The sequence below is a fragment of the Silene latifolia genome, chromosome Y (genome assembly GCF_048544455.1).
Source record: "Silene latifolia isolate original U9 population chromosome Y, ASM4854445v1, whole genome shotgun sequence".
NCBI classification, from domain to species: Eukaryota; Viridiplantae; Streptophyta; class Magnoliopsida; order Caryophyllales; family Caryophyllaceae; genus Silene; species Silene latifolia.
Genome location: NC_133538.1, coordinates 431,164,569 through 431,189,859, shown reverse-complemented (window position 1 = coordinate 431,189,859; position 25,291 = coordinate 431,164,569). Strand labels below are relative to the sequence as shown.

The 25,291-nt window shown below is 44.2% G+C and overlaps 1 protein-coding gene across 2 annotated transcripts in view; it reads right to left on the bottom strand.

Annotated features, from left to right (window-relative positions):
* LOC141633234 (uncharacterized) overlaps positions 1–25,291 on the bottom strand; it is a 52,500-nt gene that overhangs the window by 5,937 nt on the left and 21,272 nt on the right. Inside the window, exons 5-6 of one of the 2 annotated variants that reach the window (XM_074445680.1) lie at positions 14,228–14,295; positions 14,015–14,093 (exon numbers count right to left, since the gene is read on the bottom strand). In XM_074445680.1, coding sequence (XP_074301781.1) covers positions 14,015–14,093; positions 14,228–14,295 — 147 coding nt within the window. Of the gene's footprint in view, positions 1–13,687; positions 14,094–14,227; positions 14,296–25,291 lie in introns of those variants that run through there. The other variant, XM_074445681.1, reaches the window with a different exon arrangement.

The following is a 25,291-nucleotide window of genomic DNA, read 5'->3' as shown; positions in this document are numbered from 1 at the left end:
CTTAGAGAAGGAATTTCTCGAGAATGCAAAGAGTGATAGAACCTTCGACCTGTCGGAGATTCCAGAACCAAACACCGAGCAACCATTGGAGGAACCTGTTCCTTCAATCCCAGCTGCGGTGAATATTCCTGAGGAACCTAGGAGGTCGGGAAGAGTCTCTATTCCTCCGGACAGATACATTGGTATGGTCGAGGAACACGACATAGATGACGTTCTACTCTTAACGAGTAGTGAACCCGCAACCTATAAAGGTGCCATGACTAGTTCTGACTCAAAGCTATGGCTTGAGGCCATGCAATCCGAGATGGACTCCATGTATGAGAACAACGTGTGGGATCTTGTTGACTTACCTGCTAAGGTTCGTCCCCTTCAATGCAAATGGCTTTACAAGATAAAGCATTCTGTGGAAGGTCAGCAAGATATCTACAAAGCACGACTAGTTGCTAAAGGCTTCACCCAAGTGCCAGGTTTGCACTACGATGAGATTTTTGCACCCGTAGTCATGCTGCGTTCCATTCGGATTATCTTAGCGATTGCCGCTTTTCATGACTATGAAATTTGGCAAATGGATGTGAAAACCGCCTTCTTAAACGGCTTTTTGGAGGAAGAGTTGTACATGGTACAACCCGAAGGTTTCATCGATCCAGTACATCCTAAGAAAGTGTGCAAGCTTAAGCGTTCCATTTATGGACTTAAGCAAGCATCAAGGAGTTGGAATCATCGCTTCGACCAAGTGATTAAAGAAAATGGATTTACTCGATCGGTCGAGGAACCATGTCTATATATCAAGTCGAGTGGGAGCAAGATTGTCTTCCTAATATTGTATGTTGACGACATACTCCTGATTGGGAATGACATACCTCTCTTAACTTCGGTGAAAGTATGGTTGAAAAACCATTTCCAGATGAAAGATCTGGGAGAGGCACAAAGAATTCTAGGCATCCGTATCTATCGAGATAGATCACGACGGATGTTATCTCTCGATCGGGGAGTCTTACATAGACAAAGTCCTAGAGAGATTCAAAGTATGACTAACTCAAGAAGGGGTTCCTTCCTATGGCTCCAGGGGTGCATTTGAGCCAGTCTCGGGCACCGAGACACCGGAAGAGAAAGAGCGCATGACACGGATTCCTTATGCTTCGGCTATAGGATCAATCATGTATGCCATGATATGCACACGTCCGGACGTGGCATATGCATTGAGTATGACAAGTCGATTCCAACAGCATCCAGGTGAACCACATTGGCTGGCTGTCAAGAACATTCTTAAGTACCTACGGAGGACTAAAGATTGGGCATTGACTTATGGAGGCTCTCAAAAGCTATGCGAAACCGGTTCTGCAGATGCTAGCTTCCAAACGGATCGAGATGATTCAAATCTCGATCTGGATTCGTTTTTACTCTTAATGGCGCTATGATCGGTGGAAGAGTTCGAAACAAACTGTTAAAGAGATTCTACGATCGAGTCCGAGTACTATGCCGCGTGGCCGAAGCTACAAAGGAAGCGATATGGATGCGTCAATTCTTACATGGGCTATCAGTAGTGCCTAGTTCGAATGACCCGATCACCATCTATTGCGACAATAGTGGTGCCATCTTCCAAGCTAAGGAGCCAAAGTCTAGCAACAAGTCTAGACATGTACAACGGAAAGCTCATCTAATCCGGGATTACGTGGAGCAAAAGGAAGTAGTGATAGAAAAGATTGCTACGAGATGATAACATAGCGAGATCCTCTCACTAAAGCATTACGACAAGATAAGCATGAAGGGCATGTTAATTCCATGGGAATTAAACGTGTTCCTAAGTTGTAGTACTCTTTTATGGATCAGATTCATTCGCTTTTGTACTCTATACAACATCATCGTTTTGATATTTTATATATATTTTGTTTTTCATGTGGATTTGTACGACAAATTTTGAACACCACAAAGTGAATTGAACGAACATTATATTTTTTAGTCCTTAATTGCCCACATGAGCCGATAACTCGCAATTATTTTGTGACGTTGGTTGATGGTGGGTTCAACGAGCCATAAGTCAACCGGTTGGTCGACCAATCACGGAGGCGATTTATACGGATATTTCGTAGGACACTATTGTGACATCGACGTGGAGTCCTAAATGTTTTATAACATTCGTTGCCCGGTCGTGGATAGGACTTCCATGGTGATCCTAAGAGTCGATTCTTTTGACTATCGACTGTCTCTTGAGACTAAGGCAGATTTTGGGTAACTTTGGTTTCTTTCTCACGGTCCTCCGTAACAGGGGGCCAAGTAGATTTTTTCTGGGTCATTTCATGCTGTGCTTAGATCGGAAGGAGTTCGAGTTGAAGGAAATATTCAGCCTTTATCAGGTACTCGATATTTCTCAGGGCCACTCGAGGAGTCAGAATCGAAATGCATGGCCATGCTCGGATACGGATTCGTTTTATCAGTTAAGTTACTCTCTAGTCGGGGAAACCACTCTAGATACAGATCGATTGTAAAATACGACCTTTGTGGATCCAGATCTGCAAATTGTTTTACATTGAATGGGAGAAATTTTAAATGAATATGAGAATCGGTTATCGCACATACACTTGTACGGACAAGTGGGAGTTTGTTGGAGCTTGTGTCCTCCAGTTAGTGCGGATAACGTCATTGCACATACACTTGTACGGACAAGTGGGAGCTTGTTGGGGTTGGTGTCCTTAACAGTTAGTGCAAGGACTTATAAACCTCTAAAAGGATCAAAGGGCATACTTTTGGTATCATTATCAGTTGATCCACGTTTATCAATAACGGTTGGCTTGCTAGATAAGTTTGACGTTATTGTCATACAGATGGCGGTGATCAACTGGTCCCTAAAAGTCACACCTATAGGATACGTTCGAGAGATGTGACAAAGATGAAAATACGATCATGTAGATGCCAAATTTGACTAACCGGTTAGTCCGAGTTATTTGACTAGTAATTAGTCAAAATGTGATGTTGAGATATTATATTTAATACGGATTAAATATCATGGGCTAAGGCGAATTAACTAAGTTAATTCAGTAAAATTAAATATAAGCGATTTATATTTAATTAAATGTATATTGAATATAATTATACAATATCTTGTTTTTGTCGGACACGTATTAATAATTCAGCTAACCCGTATTATTAGCTGATGCCTTAATTTCCGATAACCGATAATGATTTATAATACAAACCGTCATATACATTTTAGCATTTTGGCGAATGGACTTGAGCTAAAATTAAGAGGAAGTGGAAGCCCACTTCCCCATGCAAACCGTCGGTCCAGCCGAACCAAACAAAAGGAGAGACTCCTTCTCCTTTTGACCTAGACAATTGATTTTACGAGAAAACTAGGGTTTTGGAGACACTTTCTCTCCGAAACCTAGATCTCACATCTCGATAACCTCACAACAAGTTCTCCCAATATTGCAAGGCAATCGGAGAACACCATCTAGCCAAGGGCATATCTCGGACAAGTCTTGGGTGCAACAATTAGGAGGGAATCTCGTTTGATTTCTGTTCTTTACGCCGCACTATAAAGGACCCGAGGTTAATTCTTTACCTTTATCGTTTCTCTATTGTATTTATGTTTTATGACGATAATCGCATGTTAAATTTACGTTATAGTCCTAAATTTAGAGGGTCTTATACGGATATTACCCCACAAGTGGTATCAGAGAGAGGCCACGTAAATTTTTCTATGTGTTTTTCATAAACGCGATTTTGAAACGGTTGTGTTTTGTCTCGAAATCCGTGCCTTGTATACACGGCAGAAATTTTTGAAACCGTGACATGTTATGCACGGTTGTTTCATCTTTTTCGTTTTGTTTTTATGCATATTGTTGTTTTATACGGAGATTATAACAATATGTGTCATGTTTTGTCAATTGTCAAATTGATTTTAATCGGTTTTGATCAAAATTGCATTTGCTTTGCTTCAACAAAACTGTTTTCTCGAGGGTTTGAAGTTTTCAGAAAGTTTTGTACTCGATCGACCATGTTTTTAATCGATCGAGTGGTTTTCTGTCTTGTTTTCACTCGATCGAGTCCTTCTTTGCACTCGATCGACCATTTTCAAAACCCCCTTTGCTCGATCGAGGAGTCCTCGTACTCGATCGAGCAGCTTTGCTGATATAAGTACTCGATCGACCACCAGTTTAGTCGATCGAGCACTTCCTGTTTGGCAACCCTCTCGATCGACTTGCAGTTCAGTCGATCGAGCCCTTTTGTCCCTCGATCGAGCACTTATGTCCCTGGATCGAGGGATTTCGTTTTTGACAGCTTTGAAAATTTGTTTCTTTTGATTTAAATTTTCTTTTGGCTTCAATATGTACTTTATACGGATATTGTACACTCGCTATGATTGTGAAACGGTTCACACACGTACCATTAAGTTATTTTAAAGCGTATTTAAAGTAACGGATTGTAATGGATTAAAATTAAATGATAGAAGCGGTTTTATCACATGAATTTTAATCATTAAAAGGTGGTTTGGATAAATTTAACATAATTACGGAATTATGTCACGAATGAATTTGTTTTTAGTTGATGCATTTTTATTTATCGTTTATCTTGAATGCCGTGAATGCCTTTTTATTACGTATTTATTTTAATTTGCAAACGGTTGTAACTTAGTGTGGCCTTAGTAGAACGTGTTACCGTAATGATGGAACACGGTCTTGGTTGTATTTTGAGATCTCGTATCTCCGTTTTGGATTTTTCACTTGTAATTACAGTTTTTATTAGAATGTAATTAGGTTTATATTTTGTAATTTTAATTGTAATTTTGAGAAGACCAAAGACGGAGACCGGATGCTCACTCCCGCTAATCGGATCAAGATGGAACAACAAGACAAGCTTCTTGGGTCCAACGGTGGATTCCAAAGTTGTATTTTGTTTTTTTTTATTAGGATAGGCCACACTAGGAAATTTTATTTACGTATTGCATTCAATTATTTATTTTATCGTAACGATAGTATGCATCATTTTCCGCCTAAAAACCAAACCACCTAATTAATGCATGAAAACTGACACATTTAGAGGTCACGAGTTAGTTTTCTTTGACATTCGTATGTCACACGTTTTTATAAGCCATCACCCAAATTAATTCATTCACGCAGACGCTAGTTATTCGTTCACTTAATATGAATTATAATTTAGTTGATGGGATCTTCCTCGTATAAACAAAAATTGAGAACGGTCTTTATAGGTCAAACTCCAATGAGTCCCTTCTTCGTCGGTAGGCATAATATGACCCCTTCTACGTCGGGTAAGTTGGAACCGATTGACCTATTTTATCTCAACACTATGGTCACTCGTACGATCCTGTGACTGTGGTGGACTATAGATAGGATTTACGGAAATCTATCGACCAAGAGTTCTTACGGAAGAATTAGCTAAACAGTTGGCTTATCAATTTACGAAAATTGAGTCTTGGGATCACTTGTATCATTCTTGAGGGAGATCAATTATGCAAGTGCGAGAGTCTACATGTTTAAAATGAATTTTAAAATAGACTTAAATCACCTCGATGAGTTGCTTATTTCGTTTTGTTTTTCTTCCTTTTTCGGTGTAGATCACGTTTTTTTTTTTAAACCGCAAATAACAAATGGTGGTTCTACCGAAAACCCAATGCCAAGTGCCACATTGGACCGTGAGTCCCGGCTTCGGATCTTCATGAATCAGATGAATCAGTCTACTCGATTGAAGAATGATGGATCCAACTTCGCTGACGGGAGGCGGCATTACGGAATGTCGCTGCCGACGGAAGCTCAAATATCTATTAGAGCCCATCCCGGCAAACCCAGTTCCCACGGCTAGAGTCTTGAAATCACCAAGTTTAATGATTTCGTATGGAAGCGGGTGCGATTAAAAACGTACTCATTTTTGCAATGGAACCCAATTTGCGGAAACGCTTCATAGCCCATGGTGCAAACAAGATTTTCACCACGCTCACTAAGGAATTCTCGAAAGCACCGAGAATCGTGATCTATGAGCATACCACTCGCTTCTTTGATGCGAGACTCCAAAAGGGCCAACCGGTTAGCCCACACATTCTCAGCATGATTGAGCATGTCGAGAAACGGAGACCTTTAATCGTAACATCAGCGAGAACATTGTTATCGACCGCATTCTTCACTCACTCCACGATGGTTATTCGCAATTTAGAGCGAATTACTATATGAATGATTTGAAGAAAACTCCGCATGAACCGCACTCCTCCTCGTACGGACCGAGAAGGACATGAAGTTCGGTGGGAGCATGAAACAGGATGTTCTCGTTGTGTCAAACAAGGGCAAGGGTAAGGGCAAAGCTCGAGGCAAACCTAGCGAGAGGTAAGGCGAAGTTCAAGAAGTCGGTTTCAGGTAAGAGTGGGCCTGGTGAGTCGAGCACCTCATCAGGCGTGACAAAGAGCAAGAATGAAAACATGGAATGCCATCATTGCCACAAGACTGGGCATTGGAGACGCACATGTCCTGTTTATCATGAGGACTTAAAGGCAGGTCGTGTTAAACCTGTTGGTATGTCTTCCTCTTCATCTACTTTTATTCATGTGATTGAGATTAACCACGCAAGTTACGGAACTTGGGTACTTGATACTGGTTGTGGTTCTCATCAGTGTAATCATGTGCGGGGGCTCGAAATCTCGAACCTCTCGTAAAGGGTGAGGTTGACTGCGTGTCGGGAATGGAGCAAGAGTGGCTGCCGTCTCGAGGGGAACATATGTGATCCAGCTTCCTAGCGGATTTGAGTTATCATTATATGATTGCTATTATGTACCCAGTCTTTCGAAAAACATTATTTCAGTTTCTGCACTTGATAAACTTGGTTTTTTCATTTGTAATAGAAAATAATGCTTGCATTTTCTCATTACACGATATGATTTACGGCAAGGCAGTCTCCATGAACGGAATTTATGTTTTAGATCAGACCACGGAAATATTACACGTAATGAATAAAAGGTTAAAGGTTGGTGACAAAGATCAAACGTATCTATGGCACTGCCGTATGGGACACATTAATGAGAAACGCGTAAAACAGCTCATCAAACATGGAGCTATCTCGGCCTTTGATTTTCAATCATTTGGCACGTGTGAATCATGTCTCATCGGTAAGATGACTCGTATTTCCTTCAAAGGTGTTGGAATGCGCTGCGCGACCTATTAGGACTCATACACACGGATGTATGTGGCCCTATGTCAATCACCGCACGAGAAGGCTATAGATATTTCATCACTTTCACGGACGATTTAAGTAGATATGGCTATGTCTACTTAATGAAGCACAAAAGTGAATCCTTTGAGAAATTCAAGGAATACCAAAATAGGGTACAGAACCTATTAGGTAGAAAGATTAAAACACTACGTTCAGATCGTGGTGGCGAGTATCTTTCTCACGAATTTGATCAACACCTCAAAGATCGTGGGATTGCCCTACGAGTTAACTCCACTGGAACACCTCAATTGAATGGTGTGTCCGAACGGAGAAATCGAACTTTACTTGATATGGTTCGATCCATGATGAGTCACACGGTTTTACCTGATTCATTATGGGGCTATGCTCTTTGTCACCGCTCTAATACTTAATCAAGTCCGTCTAAAGTCTGTTGACAAGACACCATATGAACTATGGAAGGAACGGTCCCTAACTTGTCCTTTATACGGGTTTGGGGCTGCGAGGCTTATGTCAAGTGGAGACACGAGGATAAGCTCGGCCCGCGATCGGTCAAGACATACTTTATAGGTTATCCTAAAGGAACACTTGGTCATTACTTCTATTCGCCAACCGAACAACGCGTTTTTGTTGCGGCTAGTGCGACATTCTTAGAGAAGGAATTTCTCGAGAATGCAAAGAGTGATAGAACCTTCGACTTGTCGGAGATTCCAGAACCAAACACCGAGCAACCATTGGAGGAACCTGTTCCTTCAATCCCAGCTGCGGTGAATATTCCTGAGGAACCTAGGAGGTCGGGAAGAGTCTCTATTCCTCCGGACAGATACATTGGTATGGTCGAGGAACACGACATAGATGACGTTCTACTCTTAACGAGTAGTGAACCCGCAACCTATAAAGGTGCCATGACTAGTTCTGACTCAAAGCTATGGCTTGAGGCCATGCAATCCGAGATGGACTCCATGTATGAGAACAACGTGTGGGATCTTGTTGACTTACCTGCTAAGGTTCGTCCCCTTCAATGCAAATGGCTTTACAAGATAAAGCATTCTGTGGAAGGTCGGCAAGATATCTACAAAGCACGACTAGTTGCTAAAGGCTTCACCCAAGTGCCAGGTTTGCACTACGATGAGATTTTTGCACCCGTAGTCATGCTGCGTTCCATTCGGATTATCTTAGCGATTGCCGCTTTTCATGACTATGAAATTTGGCAAATGGATGTGAAAACCGCCTTCTTAAACGGCTTTTTGGAGGAAGAGTTGTACATGGTACAACCCGAAGGTTTCATCGATCCAACACATCCTAAGAAAGTGTGCAAGCTTAAGCGTTCCATTTATGGACTTAAGCAAGCATCAAGGAGTTGGAATCATCGCTTCGACCAAGTGATTAAAGAAAATGGATTTACTCGATCGGTCGAGGAACCATGTCTATATATCAAGTCGAGTGGGAGCAAGATTGTCTTCCTAATATTGTATGTTGACGACATACTACCCCGATTGGGAATGACATACCTCTCTTAACTTCGGTGAAAGTATGGTTGAAAAACCATTTCCGGATGAAAGATCTGGGAGAGGCACAAAGAATTCTAGGCATCCGTATCTATCGAGATAGATCACGACGGATGTTATCTCTCGATCAGAGTCTTACATAGACAAAGTCCTAGAGAGATTCGGTATGACTAACTCCAAGAAGGGGTTCCTTCCTATGGCTCCAGGGGGGCATTTGAGCCGATCTCGGGCACCAGAGACAGGAAGAGAAAGAGCGCATGACACGGATTCCTTATGCTTCGGCTATAGGATCAATCATGTATGCCATGATATGCACACGTCCGGACGTGGCATATGCATTGAGTATGACAAGTCGATTCCAACAAAGCATCCGGGTGAACCACATTGGCTGGCTGTCAATCAAGAACATTCTTAAGTACCTACGGAGGACTAAAGATTGGGCATTGACTTATGGAGGCTCTCAAAAGCTATGCGCGCAACCGGTTCTGTGAGATGCTAGCTTCCAAACGGATCGAGATGATTCGAAATCTCGGTCTGGATTCGTCTTTACTCTTAATGGCGCTATGATCAGTGGAAGAGTTCGAAACAAAAGCATAAAGAGATTCTACGACCGAGTCCGAGTACTATGCCGCGTCGAAGCTACAAAGGAAGCGATATGGATGCGTCAATTCTTACATGGGCTCTCAGTAGTGCCTAGTTCGAATGACCCGATCACCATCTATTGCGACAATAGTGGTGCCATCTTCCAAGCTAAGGAGCCAAAGTCTAGCAACAAGTCTAGACATGTACAACGGAAAGCTCATCTAATCAGAGATTACGTGGAGCAAAAGGAAGTAGTGATAGAAAAGATTGCTACAGATGATAACATAGCAGATCCTCTCACTAAAGCATTACGACAAGATAAGCATGAAGGGCATGTTAATTCCATGGGAATTAAACGTGTTCCTAAGTTGTAGTACTCTTTTATGGATCAGATTCATTCGCTTTTGTACTCTATACAACATCATCGTTTTGATATTTTATATATATTTTGTTTTTCATGTGGATTTGTACGACAAATTTTGAACACCACAAAGTGAATCGAAAGAACATTATATTTTTCGGTCCTTAATTGCCCACATGAGCTGATAACTCGGCAATTATTTTGTGACGTTGGTTGATGGTGGGTTCAACGAGCCATAAGTCAACCGGTTGGCTGACCAATCACAGAGGCGATTTATACGGATATTTCGTAGGACACTATTGTGACATCGACGTGGAGTCCTAAATGTTTTATAACATTCGTTGCCCGGTCGTGGATAGGACTTCCATGGTGATCCTAAGAGTCGATTCTTTGACTATCGACTGTCTCTTGAGACTAAGGCAGATTTTGGGTGACTTTGGTTTCTTTCTCACGGTCATCCGTAATAGGGGGCCAAGTAGATTTTTTCTGGGTCATTTCATGCTGTGCTTAGATCGGAAGGAGTTCGAGTTGAAGGAAATATTCAGCCTTTATCAGGTACTCGATATTTCTCAGGGCCACTCGAGGAGTCAGAATCGAAATGCATGGCCATGCTCGGATCGGATTCGTTTTATCGTTAAGTTACTCTCTAGTCGGGGAAACCACTCTAGATACGGATCGATTGTAAAATACGACCTTTGTGGATCCAGATCTGCAAATTGTTTTACATTGAGTGGGAGAAATTTTAAATGAATATGAGAATCGGTTATCGCACATACACTTGTACGGACAAGTGGGAGTTTGTTGGAGCTTGTGTCCTCCGGTTAGTGCGGATAACGTCATTGCACATACACTTGTACGGACAAGTGGGAGCTTGTTGGGGTTGGTGTCCTTAACAATTAGTGCAAGGACTTATAAACCTCTAAAAGGATCAAAGGGCATACTTTTGGTATTATTATCGGTTGATCCACGTTTATCAATAACGGTTGGCTTGCTAGATAAGTTTGACGTTATTGTCATACGGATGGCGGTGATCAATTGGTCCCTAAAAGTCACACCTATAGGATACGTTCGAGAGATGTGACAAGATGAAAATACAAATCATGTAGATGCCAAATTTGACTAACCAGGTTAGTCCGAGTTATTTGACTAGTAATTAGTCAAAATGTGATGTTGAGATATTATATTTAATACGGATTAAATATCATGGGCTAAGGCGAATTAACTTGATTAATTCGTAAAATTAAATATAAGCGATTTATATTTAATTAAATGTATATTGAATATAATTATACAATATTGTTTTGTCGGACACGTATTAATAATTCAGCTAACCCGTATTATTAGCCGATGCCTTAATTTCCGATAACCGATAATGTGATTTATAATACAAACCCGTCATATACATTTTAGCATTTTGGCGAATCGGACTTGAGCTAAAATTAAGAGGAAGTGGAAGTCCACTTCCCCATGCAAACCGTCGGTCCGGCCAGAACCAAACAAAAGGAGAGACTCCTCTCCTTTTGACCTAGACAATTGATTTTACAGAAAACTAGGGTTTTGGAGACACTTTCTCTCTGAAACCTAGATCTCACATCTCGATAACCTCACAACAAGTTCTCCCAATATTGCAAGGCAATCGGAGAACACCATCTAGCCAAGGGCATATCTCGGACAAGTCTTGGGTGCAACAATTAGGAGGGAATCTCGTTTGATTTCTGTTCTTTACGCCGCACTATAAAGGACCCGAGGTTAATTCTTTACCTTTATCGTTTCTCTATTGTATTTATGTTTTATGACGATAATCGCATGTTAAATTTACGTTATAGTCCTAAATTTAGAGGGTCTTATACGGATATTACCCCACATCCTTTCCCTCCATTGTGCCCTCTCCATCACCATACTCTCCTCAAGCCCCAGAACTCTTATATCGTGCTCTATCACTCTCAACCATGTCTGTCTCGGTCTTCCTCTCCCTCTAGGGACCTTTTATGTTCTCCAAGTCTCCAGCCTCCTAACTGGTGTGTCCATAGGTCTCCTTCTCACATGGCCAAACCATCTTAGTCGGTTTTCCATCATCTTGTCCTCTATTGGCGCCACTTTTACCTTTTCCCTAATCACCTCATTCCTTAACCGATCTTTCCTTGTATGTCCGCACATCCACCTCAACATGCGCATCTCCGCCACACTCATCTTTTGAATGTGACAATGCTTCACGGCCCAACACTCGGAGAGTAGTAAAGTAGAAGGCGAGCCTAATTGCCGTGCGATAAAATTTTCCCTTTAATCTTTGGGGCATATCTTTATCACATAGAAACCCTGAAGCACTCTTCCATTTCAACCATCCCGCTTTAATTCTGTGAGCCACATCTCCGTCTAACTCCCCATCTTTTTGAATAATAGATCCTAGATATCTGAAGAAATCCGAACCCTCAACAACATTCCCATCGAAAATAATACTCCCCGCCTCTGTCGATCTCAACCCCGCCACCTTAGTGAACTGACACCTCAAATACTCAGTCTTCCTCCTGGTCAGCCTGAACCCACGAGTCTCTAACGTCTGCCTCCACAATTCCAACTTTCTCTCCACCCCCTCATTTGTCTCATCAATCAACACAATATCATCAGCAAACATCATACACCAAGGGATGTCGTCCTGAATATCCCTTATCAACTCATCCATAACTATAGCAAAGAAAAAAGGACTAAGTGCGGAACCTTGATGCACCCCGATGGTAATAGGAAATTCTTCCGTTCTCCCAACATTAGTGCGAACACTTGCACTAGCCCCCTCATACATGTCTTTTATGAGGTCAATATATTTTCGCGACACACCCTTTCTCGCCAGGCCAAAGCCCACCAAAGTACTTCTCTTGGTACCCTATCATATGCCTTTTTCATGTCAATAAAAACCATATGTAAGTCCTTCTTCTTGTCCCGATGGTATTCCATCAACTGTCTCATGATAAAAATCGCATCCATAGTCAATCTCCCGGGCATAAATCCAAATTGGTTTTCCGAGATGTCTACACATCTCCTAAGCCTTTGCTCGATTACCCGCTCCCATAACTTCATCGTATGACTCATAAGTTTAATTCCCCGATAATTGAAACACTCTTGAAAATAAATAATATTAATATTTAAAATAGGATCCTGATAAGTGATAACAAACCCTCCAGGTGCGTTGGATACTATCCATAACTTAGCAATATTAAACCATTTATTACCGACAAGCCAAGTGAGATTATAAACTTGTGATTATATTTAGCACTTTCATTATTTTATTTTCTCTCTCCCTTCCCAATCAAACACTGTCAAACTACTTCACCAATTCCAACCACCACCACCCTCCATCCCACCCACCCAAATTGATCCGTCGAGAATTGAGATCGCCACTTTCCAGCAACCATCCACTCCCCTTCTTCTGCAACGATACTCATCGCCGACCACCCAAAATCCCTCGCAAGCCTTTAACCTTATATTTTATTCACCAATCAACAACTAGCACAACCACCCCATGAACCACCCATTAAATCAAGTCGCCTCCTTGTCACACTCGGAAAGTCACCCGAAAAAGGGTTTAGGGTTCAATTTTCCGTCACCGCGGCCAACCCTAAACCATTTTTCGGGTGACTCTGCCAAGGGAATTGTGAGCCCCTTTGGGGATTGAGGATAAAAGAGAGTTGTGGTGGTGGTTGGGGAGAGAGGTCATCAGAGGTAATTGGTTAGGGTTGATCGCCAAGACCGAAATATTTGCTTCGTGATGGTGGTAATTGGAGGAGGGTGATGGTTGGCCATGTACTCACTCGTCGATAGAAGGTGATATGACTGATATCAAGGAGGAGCTTAGGAGAGAGATTATGAGGGGGGAACTAAATCTTTTTTTTTTTTTTACGTAGGGAAATAAATCTTCAAGTTATTCAATAGAGTATTTTTACCCCATGGGCGGTTGTTATCATTTACCTCGAAAATAATACTTCCTCCATTCAACTCCAAACTACCATATTGGTTTTTGCATACTATTCACAAATGAATCTTCAATTGCAATTTTCTCTCAATTTATAAGTGAAAATATATTCTTGTGGGATCTTATTTGATTCGTCTTTACGAGTACATTAAAAATATGTAACTTTTATAATTTTTGCATATACGTAGCTAATGATATTTACCGCGCAAAACATGCGTTGGCAAACGTGAAAAGTGTACTATGGTAGTTTGGAGTTGAATGGAGGAAGTACAAAAAATGGCACAGGAAAGAGGTATGAAGATGTATTTTTGACCCATATTTCAACACTAACCCTAGCCGATCCCATATTGACCCGGCCAAGACCCAAACTGCTCAACTTATTTGAAAGGGCATATCAGCTTGCAAAACTCCGGAGTTCAGACTCACCATTCTGGAAATCGTTTGTCTTCGAGAATAGGCATCTGCCTCTGCCATGCTTCAATTTCAGACTCCCACTGCGCATGAGCTACAATAAAATTTATAAGCACAAGATCAGCCACTAGCAATGAAGGATTTCAACTTTGACCTATCATTCTTCATTGATGGGCTTGACGCACTCAAGGGCAATAGATTGGAGGAGAGAAAAATGGAATTACTTACCATCTATAGCATCATGGGCTATATCTGCAGCTGTATTCCCGGTTGTGCCATAGAACTTTGTGTAGCGCCTACAACAATCATAAACAAATAGTTAGGCAAGGGTGCAGGGTAGCACTTTAACGAAGTAAATGAAGAACACATTCCTAAAGATTTTTCCACTGGCCTGTGATATGTTCTTCCTTTTGAGAATGTCACCTGAGGACAGTCCCATGATAGAGAAAAGGTGATGGTACGTGTGGCACCTGATGGCACTGAAATTGAAGCGGCAATAGCAGCCCCAATGGATGACCCAGGCTTTGATAGGGCTGATTTCTCAGGACAGTCAAGATTGTCAAGGGATCCATGCTGAAAAGGAATAAAACTAAGTAGTCAGAACCAAACTATAGTAGTCGCAAAACGCACTCCAGCTATACTTCCGTTGAACGAATGTGCCTTTTTTCATTAGAAAAAATTATTTTCATAATAAAGGATACACTAGAGTATCACAAATTGGAAAAGAAGCATCACACACAGCCTTGTCAACTGTTTGATGATTAAAGAAGCGACTAGAAGGCTCAATTGATGAGCAGAGATCAGGAAAGCAAATATCTGCTTTTTGCTGAAACTAATGACAATGTGAAGCACATACAATCTTTAGGCTCACGGCTCCACCAACAACACATATTTTTATAACATGGACACCTTTTCATTATATCTCTAGGCTCACAGCTCGACCAATGACACAATTTTTTGTAACTTCGAAACTGATGGGGCATATTCTGCACCCGCTGACCGAGTCAACATATTGAGCAAGGTCAAAGATATCCACAGCAAGTCAACACCTTGGACAACCTAACCGACGCAGCCTGTTGGCCTGTCACTTGGGTCTCGGCTAGGCAACTAGCCAGCCGGGAGGCTTATCCGCGTACTCATATCCAAGACCCCTCGGCATGGAATCAACCAGGTCCGCCGGCCTGCCATGGGTCCCTCGGCCGAGGGTAGAACAGTCTTTCCACCTGCTCTGCCACTTGGCCACTACGTGACAAAAGGTGAAAGTTTATAAATACTCCTCAACCCTCATTGAGGAAAGGATCCGCAAATAATCAGTTAAACACACTAATCTGGTATAAACTCCCTTATCTCTCTACAATATTCCTGGTGCCAAGTAACACACAACTTAATCCCTTTAAGTTTACTGACTTGAGCGTCGGAGTGAGTTCGCTCGGTGCCAAGCTGAGCCCTCAGTTTGTTCATTATTTCAGGAGAGGCCGAAAGGAAGAGTCAAGCAAAGCCATCATTCTACAAGCTTACGTGGTAACAAATCTGCTCCGTAATCACACACGGAACAATTGGCGCCGTCTGTGGGGAATAGATACTAGAAGCTAGTCAAATCCCTTACAAAAAAAAAAAACACAAAACAAAACCCACCCAACAAGCTAAGAAAATGTCAAAACAGCCAGAGCTTATAAGTGTAGAAACCGAATTCTACCAGGATGACACAGTTCGTAATTCGAGATTGGGCGGTCCCCCACCGCCGAGTAATTCAACCGGCGACGGGATGCCTATACTACGTAAACACCACTGCCGCTCCGGCCACGCCACTTGTCATGGGACATGTGGTCGATGCAACCAAATTGAAAAGTCTGTTCCTGGACACGATGGGTAATACACCGATCACCCCGCCGCAACGACGGTGACGGGCAAAGACACCCGCAGCGACCGGGGCCCATAAAGTGACTCCGATCAACTTGACCGGAGCAATACAAGGAGCTGGACATGCGAAGACGCCGGCGGTGCCCGTGGTGTCGATGGCGAGATCAAAGTCTTTCCCACCTCGCGGGAGGACGGCGTCGCGCGGCGCCAACGAGGCCAACCCGGAGAAGTGAAGAAAGAAGCCCGACTCTCCAAAGTCGGACAACAAGAAGCCCTTCCCGCCACGGGGAGAGAAGCCGGACTAGGAATGCGAGGAGCCGATCGCCACGTGTCATTCGGCACGTGGTCGATGCCCCTCGGTGCCTACGTCCTCGGAGTCTCCGTCCGACCAAACCGAAGCCGCCGTCCCTATCATACAAAGGGGATAGTGACATGACCGACCACGCCGAGGCTTTCGAGTCTTACATGTCGGTATGGGAGCGGCTGACGAAGTATGGTGCCGAGTTTTCCCAACAACCCTGCGTGGGATGGCCCGAGTTGGTACAAGGGGCGCCTAATGGTTCGGTATCTTGCTACGCCGACCTAAGGGATAACTTCATAGCCCGAAGACGCCCGCGGGGAGAAGGGCCGTGGAGACATCGGATCTCCTCACTATCCGACAGGGGGGGGGGGGGGACGAGTCTCTACGAAGCTATGTGAAGAGGTTCGACGCAAAAGCTCACGGATCCGTGAGCCGAACACCGAACCGGCGGCCTTCGCGCGATGAAAGGCCTCCCGAAAGGCGACCTCAAAATGAGCCGATCAAGTGCGAGGTCCTCAACCCGGACTCCGCGAAGGATGGCGGACAAGCCGTAAAGGTGGAGGATTACCACAAGACGGGTAGGCCACGGTGAAGTCGGGCACCAAGAAAGGAGGAGCGCCGGAGAATATCGACGAAGGTCGCCGTGACGATGTCGGTCACTACTGAAAGATCTAACAAGAAACAGAGCTCGGCGGGCGCCGAGGGGAGTTCGGGACCATACACCTAGAAGCGGTACCACGGTCTCACCCCCCCTGCTCAAATCACCGGCCGAGGTCTTTGCCCTGAGCAAGAGTGAAGGGCAGAAATGGCCAAGACCCCCCAAGACGAGGGCGGAGGGCGACGCAAGCCAATTCTGCGATTACCACGGCCGGCCGCCATAAGACCGACGATCGTCGGCATCGAAAAACGCCATCGAAGAGCCGATCCGGAAGGGGGCCCTCAACAAGTACGTAGCGGGAACCCAGAATCCAGCTCCGACGGGGCGAACAGGAAATCAGTATTCCAGAGAATGGGAGTGATCCAGGTTATAATCGGAGGAAACGAGAACGGCGGGTCGGCTAATGGGCACAACCGAAGGGTCCACAAAAGGGACCTAAGAGTAGGAGATCTAGTCCTAAGAAAGTCGGCCGCCACCAACAAAGGAAACATCCATGGCAAAATGACGGCCAACTGGGAAGGACCCTACAAAGTGGTTGAAGAAATGAGGCGGGTACATACGCATTTGACAGACATGGAGGGAGTGCCTCTAATGAGCCACTGGAACACCGACAATCTTAGAAAATACTTCATATAGCGGCGGAGGTGTCCGAGACCGTTGTGGGCACCCCAACGCTTGATTATATCTAATGAAGAATGTTCCAAGTTTTCTATCAAAATGAAGTGTCCCTCCCATAGTCATACCAAGATATTTACAACAGCAGTCAAAACGTAAACTCGATCACCTCGGCCAAAGCCACGAGTGACGAGGGAAACGCGACTTGCCCCACAGCAGTTGATCCAACATGCTTAGTAACGTATAAGTACGGTTGAGAAACGCAAATCGGACGCCTCGGCCAGGCCGAGAGTGAAAGAGGAAGCGATCAACACGTCTACAGATATCTAACATTTTGTCGCGCCAGTAACCCCGATTGCCTCGGCCGGACCGAGAGTAACGGGGACACAACGACCGATACGCTAACATGTTCACAACGGCGGTTGGGAAACGCAAATCTGACCGCCTCGGGCGGTGGAGGAAGCGACCGACACGCCAACATGTTTAAAAACGTTAAGTACAGTTGAGATACGCATTCTAACTGCCTCGGCCAAAGCCGAAGGTAGAAACGAAAAAAAAAAGCGCTCAATTAATAACGAAAGAAGACAACTCAGATGAAAATGAGATAAAGACCTCGGCCAAGCCGGAGGCAAAATAAACAAACTCTTATTAAAAATGTTTACAGATAATACAAGAAAGAAGTCGACGGCCGTCCCCATAGGGATAGCCTAAACACTACCTACCAAAGTTTACAAAAAAGAAGGAACAGCAAAAGAGTACAGACATAAGACATGAAGTGCCAAAAGATGGCAGGGTGGAAAGGCTTAATAATTGGCCCCGAACACCGGGCTATCCGAGATATCGGGTGAACACAGTGACGACCGCCCGTCTCCCTATGCTGTTGCTACTCGCCACCGGCGACATCAGAACATCATCTTTGGTGGACGACTCGGAAGCCGACTTGGCGCTTCACTACAAGGTGCCTTTGCCTTCTCGGCTTCCTCCCGGCCGCCTTCACCTTTTCAAAGACGGGCGCCTTCTCGCAGCCTCCTCGGTGGCCCTCTTTGCCTCCGCCTCCTCCGCATGACCTTTGTCTCCGCAGCAGACCACCTTATCATCAAGCGATTGTTCAAATTTTTCCCACGGGAACCGCCAGGAAAGAGCTCTCGATTACTTCCCTGGCGGCTTCTTCGGCCTGGTCCCGTGATTGGGCGCACATGTTAGGGATGACGTCGGTTTGGAGCGTCTCAATGTCCTTCTCCCTCTGGTCGAGGATGGCCCTCGTGTTCGTGCGCCTTCGACCGAGCGGATCTGAGAGATTTCCATTCTTCCCTCTTCTTAACGGTGAAGTCGAAAGCGAGGCTATAGCTTGCGCCGGCTCCTCCCGCGGCTTAGCGGCGTCGGCCTCGCGGCCTCAACCTTGGCTCTCTCGGTTAGGACCGCCTTGTCGCCTTCCTCCCTAAGCTTTCGCTCAAAGAAGGAGGCCTTTCTTAGCAGCACTGGAAGTTCTTCGCCGACTCTTCGGCCTCCTTCTTAGAGGCGGCGAGCTCGAGCCCAAGCCGTTCAGCGCAGGGGCGGCTTCGACCATGACCTTTTCTTGCTCCGAATGTGAGCACCGCCACGTCGGCCCACTTCGCCAAAGATCTTCCTAATCGGGCGGGGAAGGCTTCGGGGAGGAGGAGGAGACGACGGCGGCATTCTTATCACCCGTCCCGCACGGGCCGCTTCTCGAGAGGACCGGAGAGACGGCGGCGGTTGATCTACAAAAATTCGGACAAAGCATCCATGTCAACATTCATTGACATGCCGGAGAGAGCCTGTCATCGGGAACGCCTAATGAACCGGCTAAATCCCGAGCCACGGAGTTAGATCTGCACTGGCTTGGCCTTCTTGGTGGGAGGACCCATTTCTTTGCCGGCCTCGGTAGCGATGGCAAGGCGGCGCAAAGAAGCAGACGCATCTCTTTTCTCTTACGTAAAAGAGGACATTCCTCCGCAACGGTGACCTCCTCATCGGTAATATCGACAACCACCACCTTCTCCTTTTGACCCTGCAGGATTGAAGGTGGGAATCGAAGTTGACGCCGTCGCCGCCGTAGACATTGCTCTTGGCTTTCGGCGCGGCACGCACGGCGATCTTCTCTCGAGCGCCCCCGCATCCAAAACCTTCAACTCGCGATCCATAAGGTCGTTTGGGGCGGTCTGCGATCACGTGTCGCGGCCTTAGGATGCAAATTAACAACTTTCCCGTCCTTGTCAAGTCCCAACCTCTCGAGGACGTCAACAGACAATTCCGGGCCAAAGCGGTCTGCAAAGGAAACGAAGCAAGAGTTAAGTAAAAGAGATAAATCAAAGTTCAAAAACAGAAACATTAAAAGTAGAGATGGGCCTCACACCGACCCCACTCACCCTGTTCGAGGGCCGGTATGAGGCCGACGTGGGCAGAGCAGCTAATCCTGAAGAATGATCTGCGTCAGGGGCATCCATCCCTTCGGCGTCCCATCCTTCTCAGCCTCAAACAGCTTCATTGCCCGCCTTTCGTCCTCATTGAGATGGACCCTAAAGGCGTCCATCTTAAGCTTATCCCGGGAGACATATTTCTCACGCTCCCCCAGACTCTCACACCGCAAATTGACACGGTGCTGGAAGGACCGGGGGCAGTGGGTAATCCTCCGGAACCTCGACATACACCCACCGCGCCTTCCAGTCCTTGCAGGAAGTAAGCTTAGAGACGGTGATATAACCCGGCTCTGTCTGCACGATGTACCACCCCGTGCCACCGGGGGTTGACGGTCGAAGATGATGAAGCCGGCGGAACAAGTTAACCATTGGGGCCTCCTTTTTAAAGAGACAGAGCCACACAAAGCCAACTATAGTCCTAATGGCCAACGGATGCAGCTGTGCCACAGCGACGTTCATTGCTTTAATTATGGCAGCAACGTATGCATTCAGAGGAAACCGGAGCCCATACTCCAGGTGTCTGATGTACAGGCCGATACAGCCCTTCGGAGGGCAACAGACCGCTTGACCCTCTGTGGACAAGGCCCTCGGGAACTGCGTCCGCGGGATCCACACTAGGCATAATCGACTCGAGGTTCCTTCGAATCGAATTAAGACAAATTAGAGTCGCCACCAAGTTTTTTGGAAACTTGGAACCGTTCAAGTCAACTTTACACCTTTCATCGAAAAGCATAAAGCCAATCGACTACGAGTGATTAAAGATAAAGACTTGTACCCTATATCACTCGATTTGAATGACTCTCATAATCCAATGGTATTTAGACGGATCCACAAACCATAGATCTTGAGTAAGGGGTGAGGGTACGTGTTGGGAAGCCCATAAGGACACCCAACCCCGCCCGTCAATAACGGCCTCTACTAAGTCAAGTGTCGGATTTCAAACAAGGTCATAGCTACTACGATGTATGATATGCAAACGTTGTTTTAACCCTATCATGTGACAACAATTTCTATGTCGTTTTAGATGCAACTAAACTAACTTTGTCAAAGTTGTAATTTAGCATGTGGGTTGATTGATCTAACAACATGTAAAGCAAACAAACAAGGCTTAGGGGGAATGGGGGAGCCGTTGGGATCTACCTATTACAAACCAGGCATTTCATGCCGACACAACAACAAATTAAAGATACAACTCGATCTAAATACAAATGCTACATACAAAACAATACACGACGACACACACGGCCGTTTGGCCTAGAAAACCGTGCACATGAGGGGTGGCCCACGGCTCACATGACCCACGGCCTTGGGTCACTCCTCGTAATGCGTGCTCGCGCTTAATCTCATCGAATTAGACATAGGGCTACGCACCAAAGCATGCATTAGCATAAACCGGGCCATGTTGCTTTAGACAACATGCGGTTTACTACGCTTCTACAAACATTGGGGAACAACCGTCTAACCAAACAAGACTAAGGTTTTTAGAAATCATTTGACTCAATAAAAGAAAACAAACTTGAAAGATTACAACTCGATAAACCAACTATGAATTACAAGCTACAAAACAAACAAAGAACGAATGGCAATCAAGGAAAGAGAAACGAAATAAGAAAGACAAAACACACGGCCAACTCACGGCCCAAACCAACGGCCACCCTCACGGCCAAGACCAGGTCAACCTAGTTCCTAAGTTAAGTTCATTGGTTAGATCGAATGTTTGCGAAAAGGGATAGGAAACAAGTTAGAAAACGAGTTAGAAACAAAGTTGATTGATTGTCGCGCAAAGTGTGTTTCACACGGCCTAAAGGGTCCAATTAGGTTAGATATCATAAGATTAACGCTTACTCGTCGAGTGTTAATAGGAAGGTGCTAATCACGCACTCCTATGCTAGCGAGAAATCAAGTGATAAGAAAGATGCGTTCAATTATTTACAGAATCGTCGATTGATTTTATAACTTACGTCGAAGCCACCTATCGTGTCTAATTAGGTTATTAAATTAAATTAATGTTATCTAAATATGTCATAGGTTAACAATCAGAGGTTAAACTAACATACAACGGGTCCTAGGGTATGTCGAATTGGCCGAAACAATAAGGGGGTCGAAAGCGACGAAAGTTAGACAACTCGTTTTATTTATGCCCTACCTTGAACACGAGGATATGTAAATGAGACGGGGGTGTACGACCGACAGAAGTAGCGGTTTCTTTTCCCATCTCAAGTCAACGCGGGTGTTCATGGTGGTACTTTAACTCATACTCGGACTAACTAGTTTCATAGTTAATTTAAAACAATCGATAAACAAAACGAAAACAAACAAAAAAACAAACTATAAAAAGAGCATAAGAAAACGAAATAAAAAAGAGGAAAGAGAAGGGGATTTGATGCACCCTCAACCTACATGTATCGTTGACACCGTCTTGGGTCGTAATCGATGGTAGATTTTATCTCGAGAGGCCGTCGTCGACGAAGAATAAAGCAAACACGCGTTTTGGAAACTTTCTGGACAGCGATTTTCAAACAGTGATATCTCCCTCGTTTCACGACGAAAATTCGATTTAAAAGATGTTTTGGAAACTAGAAAGAGAGGAGAACAAGGATCTTAAAGCAACCCCTGCTCGTTTTGGGTTATTTGGCACGAAAAACGAGCACAAACAGAACTGGACAGACAAGAAGAAACCGCGAAAACAGAGTGTTATTTCACTCTGTTTTTCGAGGGATTTCGTGTACTCTCAAGGGCAATTTGGCTCGTAATTCTTTGTCTAATGTGTAGATGGATGTTATGTGGTTAATTAGGAACAAGAAACTCGAGTTTTTATGGAGGTTTGATGGAGGAACGAATGGGTTTTCGAAGAGGACACACAAACAGTTCAGTTTGTGTGTCGGTTTTGTTTAGGGTTTTTGAAGGATGTTTAGGGTTTGTTTCTGAGGTTTAAAGCTTGTGGGTGATGGTTGGATGTATGTAGGACTTAGAGGAATGAATGTATGGTGAAGGGGTGGTATTTATAAGGAGTTAAAATAGGTTAAAAGGGAGGAAGGAGCAATCGGGCTTGCTCACGGATGGCTGCTGTCCAGCCGTTTTTGTGAGGGTTTGAGGGGGGTTTTCTTGGTGATTAAGCTAGGATAATATGGGTAGGATACTAGGGTATGGGTTAGGGTTAATGGGTACGGGTCTTGGTAGTGTTTGGAGCGGGTTTGGGCTCGCGAATTGGCTGCCAAAACAGGGGGGGGGCTGCATTGGTTGCGGGCTGCTTGTGAGGGGTTTGGGACGAGAATTTGGGCCGTGGTATGGGGGGTTCGAACAAGGGTGAATGGGTATTGGTCTAGGTTGGTTAATGTACTCGAGATTCGTGCCAATTCGCAAAGAAAACGGGCTCAAAAACCGAGCTAAAATCGAGCTCAAAAACAAGTGTTCAAAACGAGTTCTTCGCTTTTAAAATCGATTTTTCAAACCAAATAACCCATTAAAATAAATGACTTTTCAAATCAAATATACTCATAAAATGATTTTTCAAATCAAATATTTATTTTATTTTCAATAAAATAAACTTGGGAAAATAAAATTCAAAATAAAATAAATTAAATTGAAATCACTTTAAAAGACTTTAATTTAAATATCATTTAAATTAATAAAATGAACTCACTAAAAAAACATTAATTTAAATATCATTTAAATTAATAAAATACTTCATCGACGACACCCATTCTACATCGTAAAACGAGCTCCAAATAATGACAATGACAACTAAAGAATACATGTGTCCTATCATCATCGGGTGTTTGTCGGGTTCTCTATAAATTCCAATATCGACGGATACGGGTATCTATAGAGCCCCCACTTTGACTGAGGCTTGGACAAGGCAAAAGTCAAAGTATACCCCAGTCCCTTTCGACCGAGGATTCTTCGGTCGTTTATAGTCCATTAGACTTGCGTACATAAGCTAAGCTGACCATAAGAAGAGATCATACCGAAACTTCGTTGGGGATTGATTCTTGCTTCTGTTGCGTCGAAATATCATCGTCATTGGTCGTCGACCCATAAATTGCATAAATGATGGGTTGAGCCTTATCTTTAGGCGCCTACGTATCCGTTTCTGACGGAATCAAACCGCGTCGTAGTTCGGCCACTGCTGACACATGCCCAAAGTTTATCATCTGCTGGCGTATATCCAAAATTCATCATCTGCTGACATTTGCCCAAAATTTATCATCTGCTGGCGCTTGTCTAAATGGGACGGGACTTTCCGAGGAGGTTGCCGCCGCTTTCATCATTTGCTTTCAGCTACGGAATTCTTCCATTTCTTACTCTTGTAATTGAATTGAATTCTTGGTGGACGTCATCCTCTACATCTTGATAATGGTCTCTCAAGCCAACCCGCTTGAGCTCCCTAGTTTGCAATGGCTCTAAAGTCGAAGACTTTAGAGCCCCCAGTTGAAGCATATCCTGCTATATTTGAAACGCAAAAACGCACTAGCAATAATCATCACATGAGCACATTTGGATCATCGATCTTGAAATTGGATCATTTTGAAGTACTGGGTCATCGACCCGAAAGTTGAATTTGATAATTTTGAATAATTGGGCCATCGACCCGAAAATTGAATTTGAAAATTTTGAATTATTGGGCCATCGACCCGAATTTTGAATTTGGCATCACTTGGAATGTTGTGTCATCAACCCGAAATTTGAGTTTGAAAGACTGGGTCATCGACCCGAAATTTGAACATGTTGAAAATTCTGAGTAATTGGGCTATCGACCCGAAATTTGAATTTGAAACGAATCATAAAAAGTTTTTGAAATTTTGAATTTTGAAAGATTGGATCATCGACCCTTGATGGGTGAGTATGAAATGCGACTCAGACACTCTGTATGACTTGCAAACAACGTGGGCGTAGCCCGCTACCGCAAAACAAAAAAGAAAATAAAACCGCAAGTGTGCACGGGTTTTAGTTCAAATATTGACTCGTTGAGGGTAGAAAATGTAAATCGGCCGTTCTGGCGCTCCCCAAAATGCGATAGATGTGCGAAAACCCGATGCATTGTGCCAATGACTGGTGTGAACTGGGGCGGGCCTAAGAGGCGCGCGACCCGAGGCCCACACGGCTCAGGAAAAACGGCACCTTAGGGGTGTCATCCTAGGTGCTTCCTTCCCTTATACTTTCTATATATAAGGAAGAGCTGTACTGCCAAATTTATTCTGCTTTTTTTCAAACTGGTGCAAATAACGTAAATCATTATGAATAATCTAGCGAGTGCTATGCGAGCATGGGAGACAGACTTCACTGGCGCAGAGAGACAAGAATTAAAGACCGCTCAACTGGCGCAATTACTTCCCTTACGCGGATCCCCTTCAACTGCGTTGTTGGAACACCGCCTTAGCTACTCGGGATCCTCGAACCATGTCTTTGCTTTTCCGAGG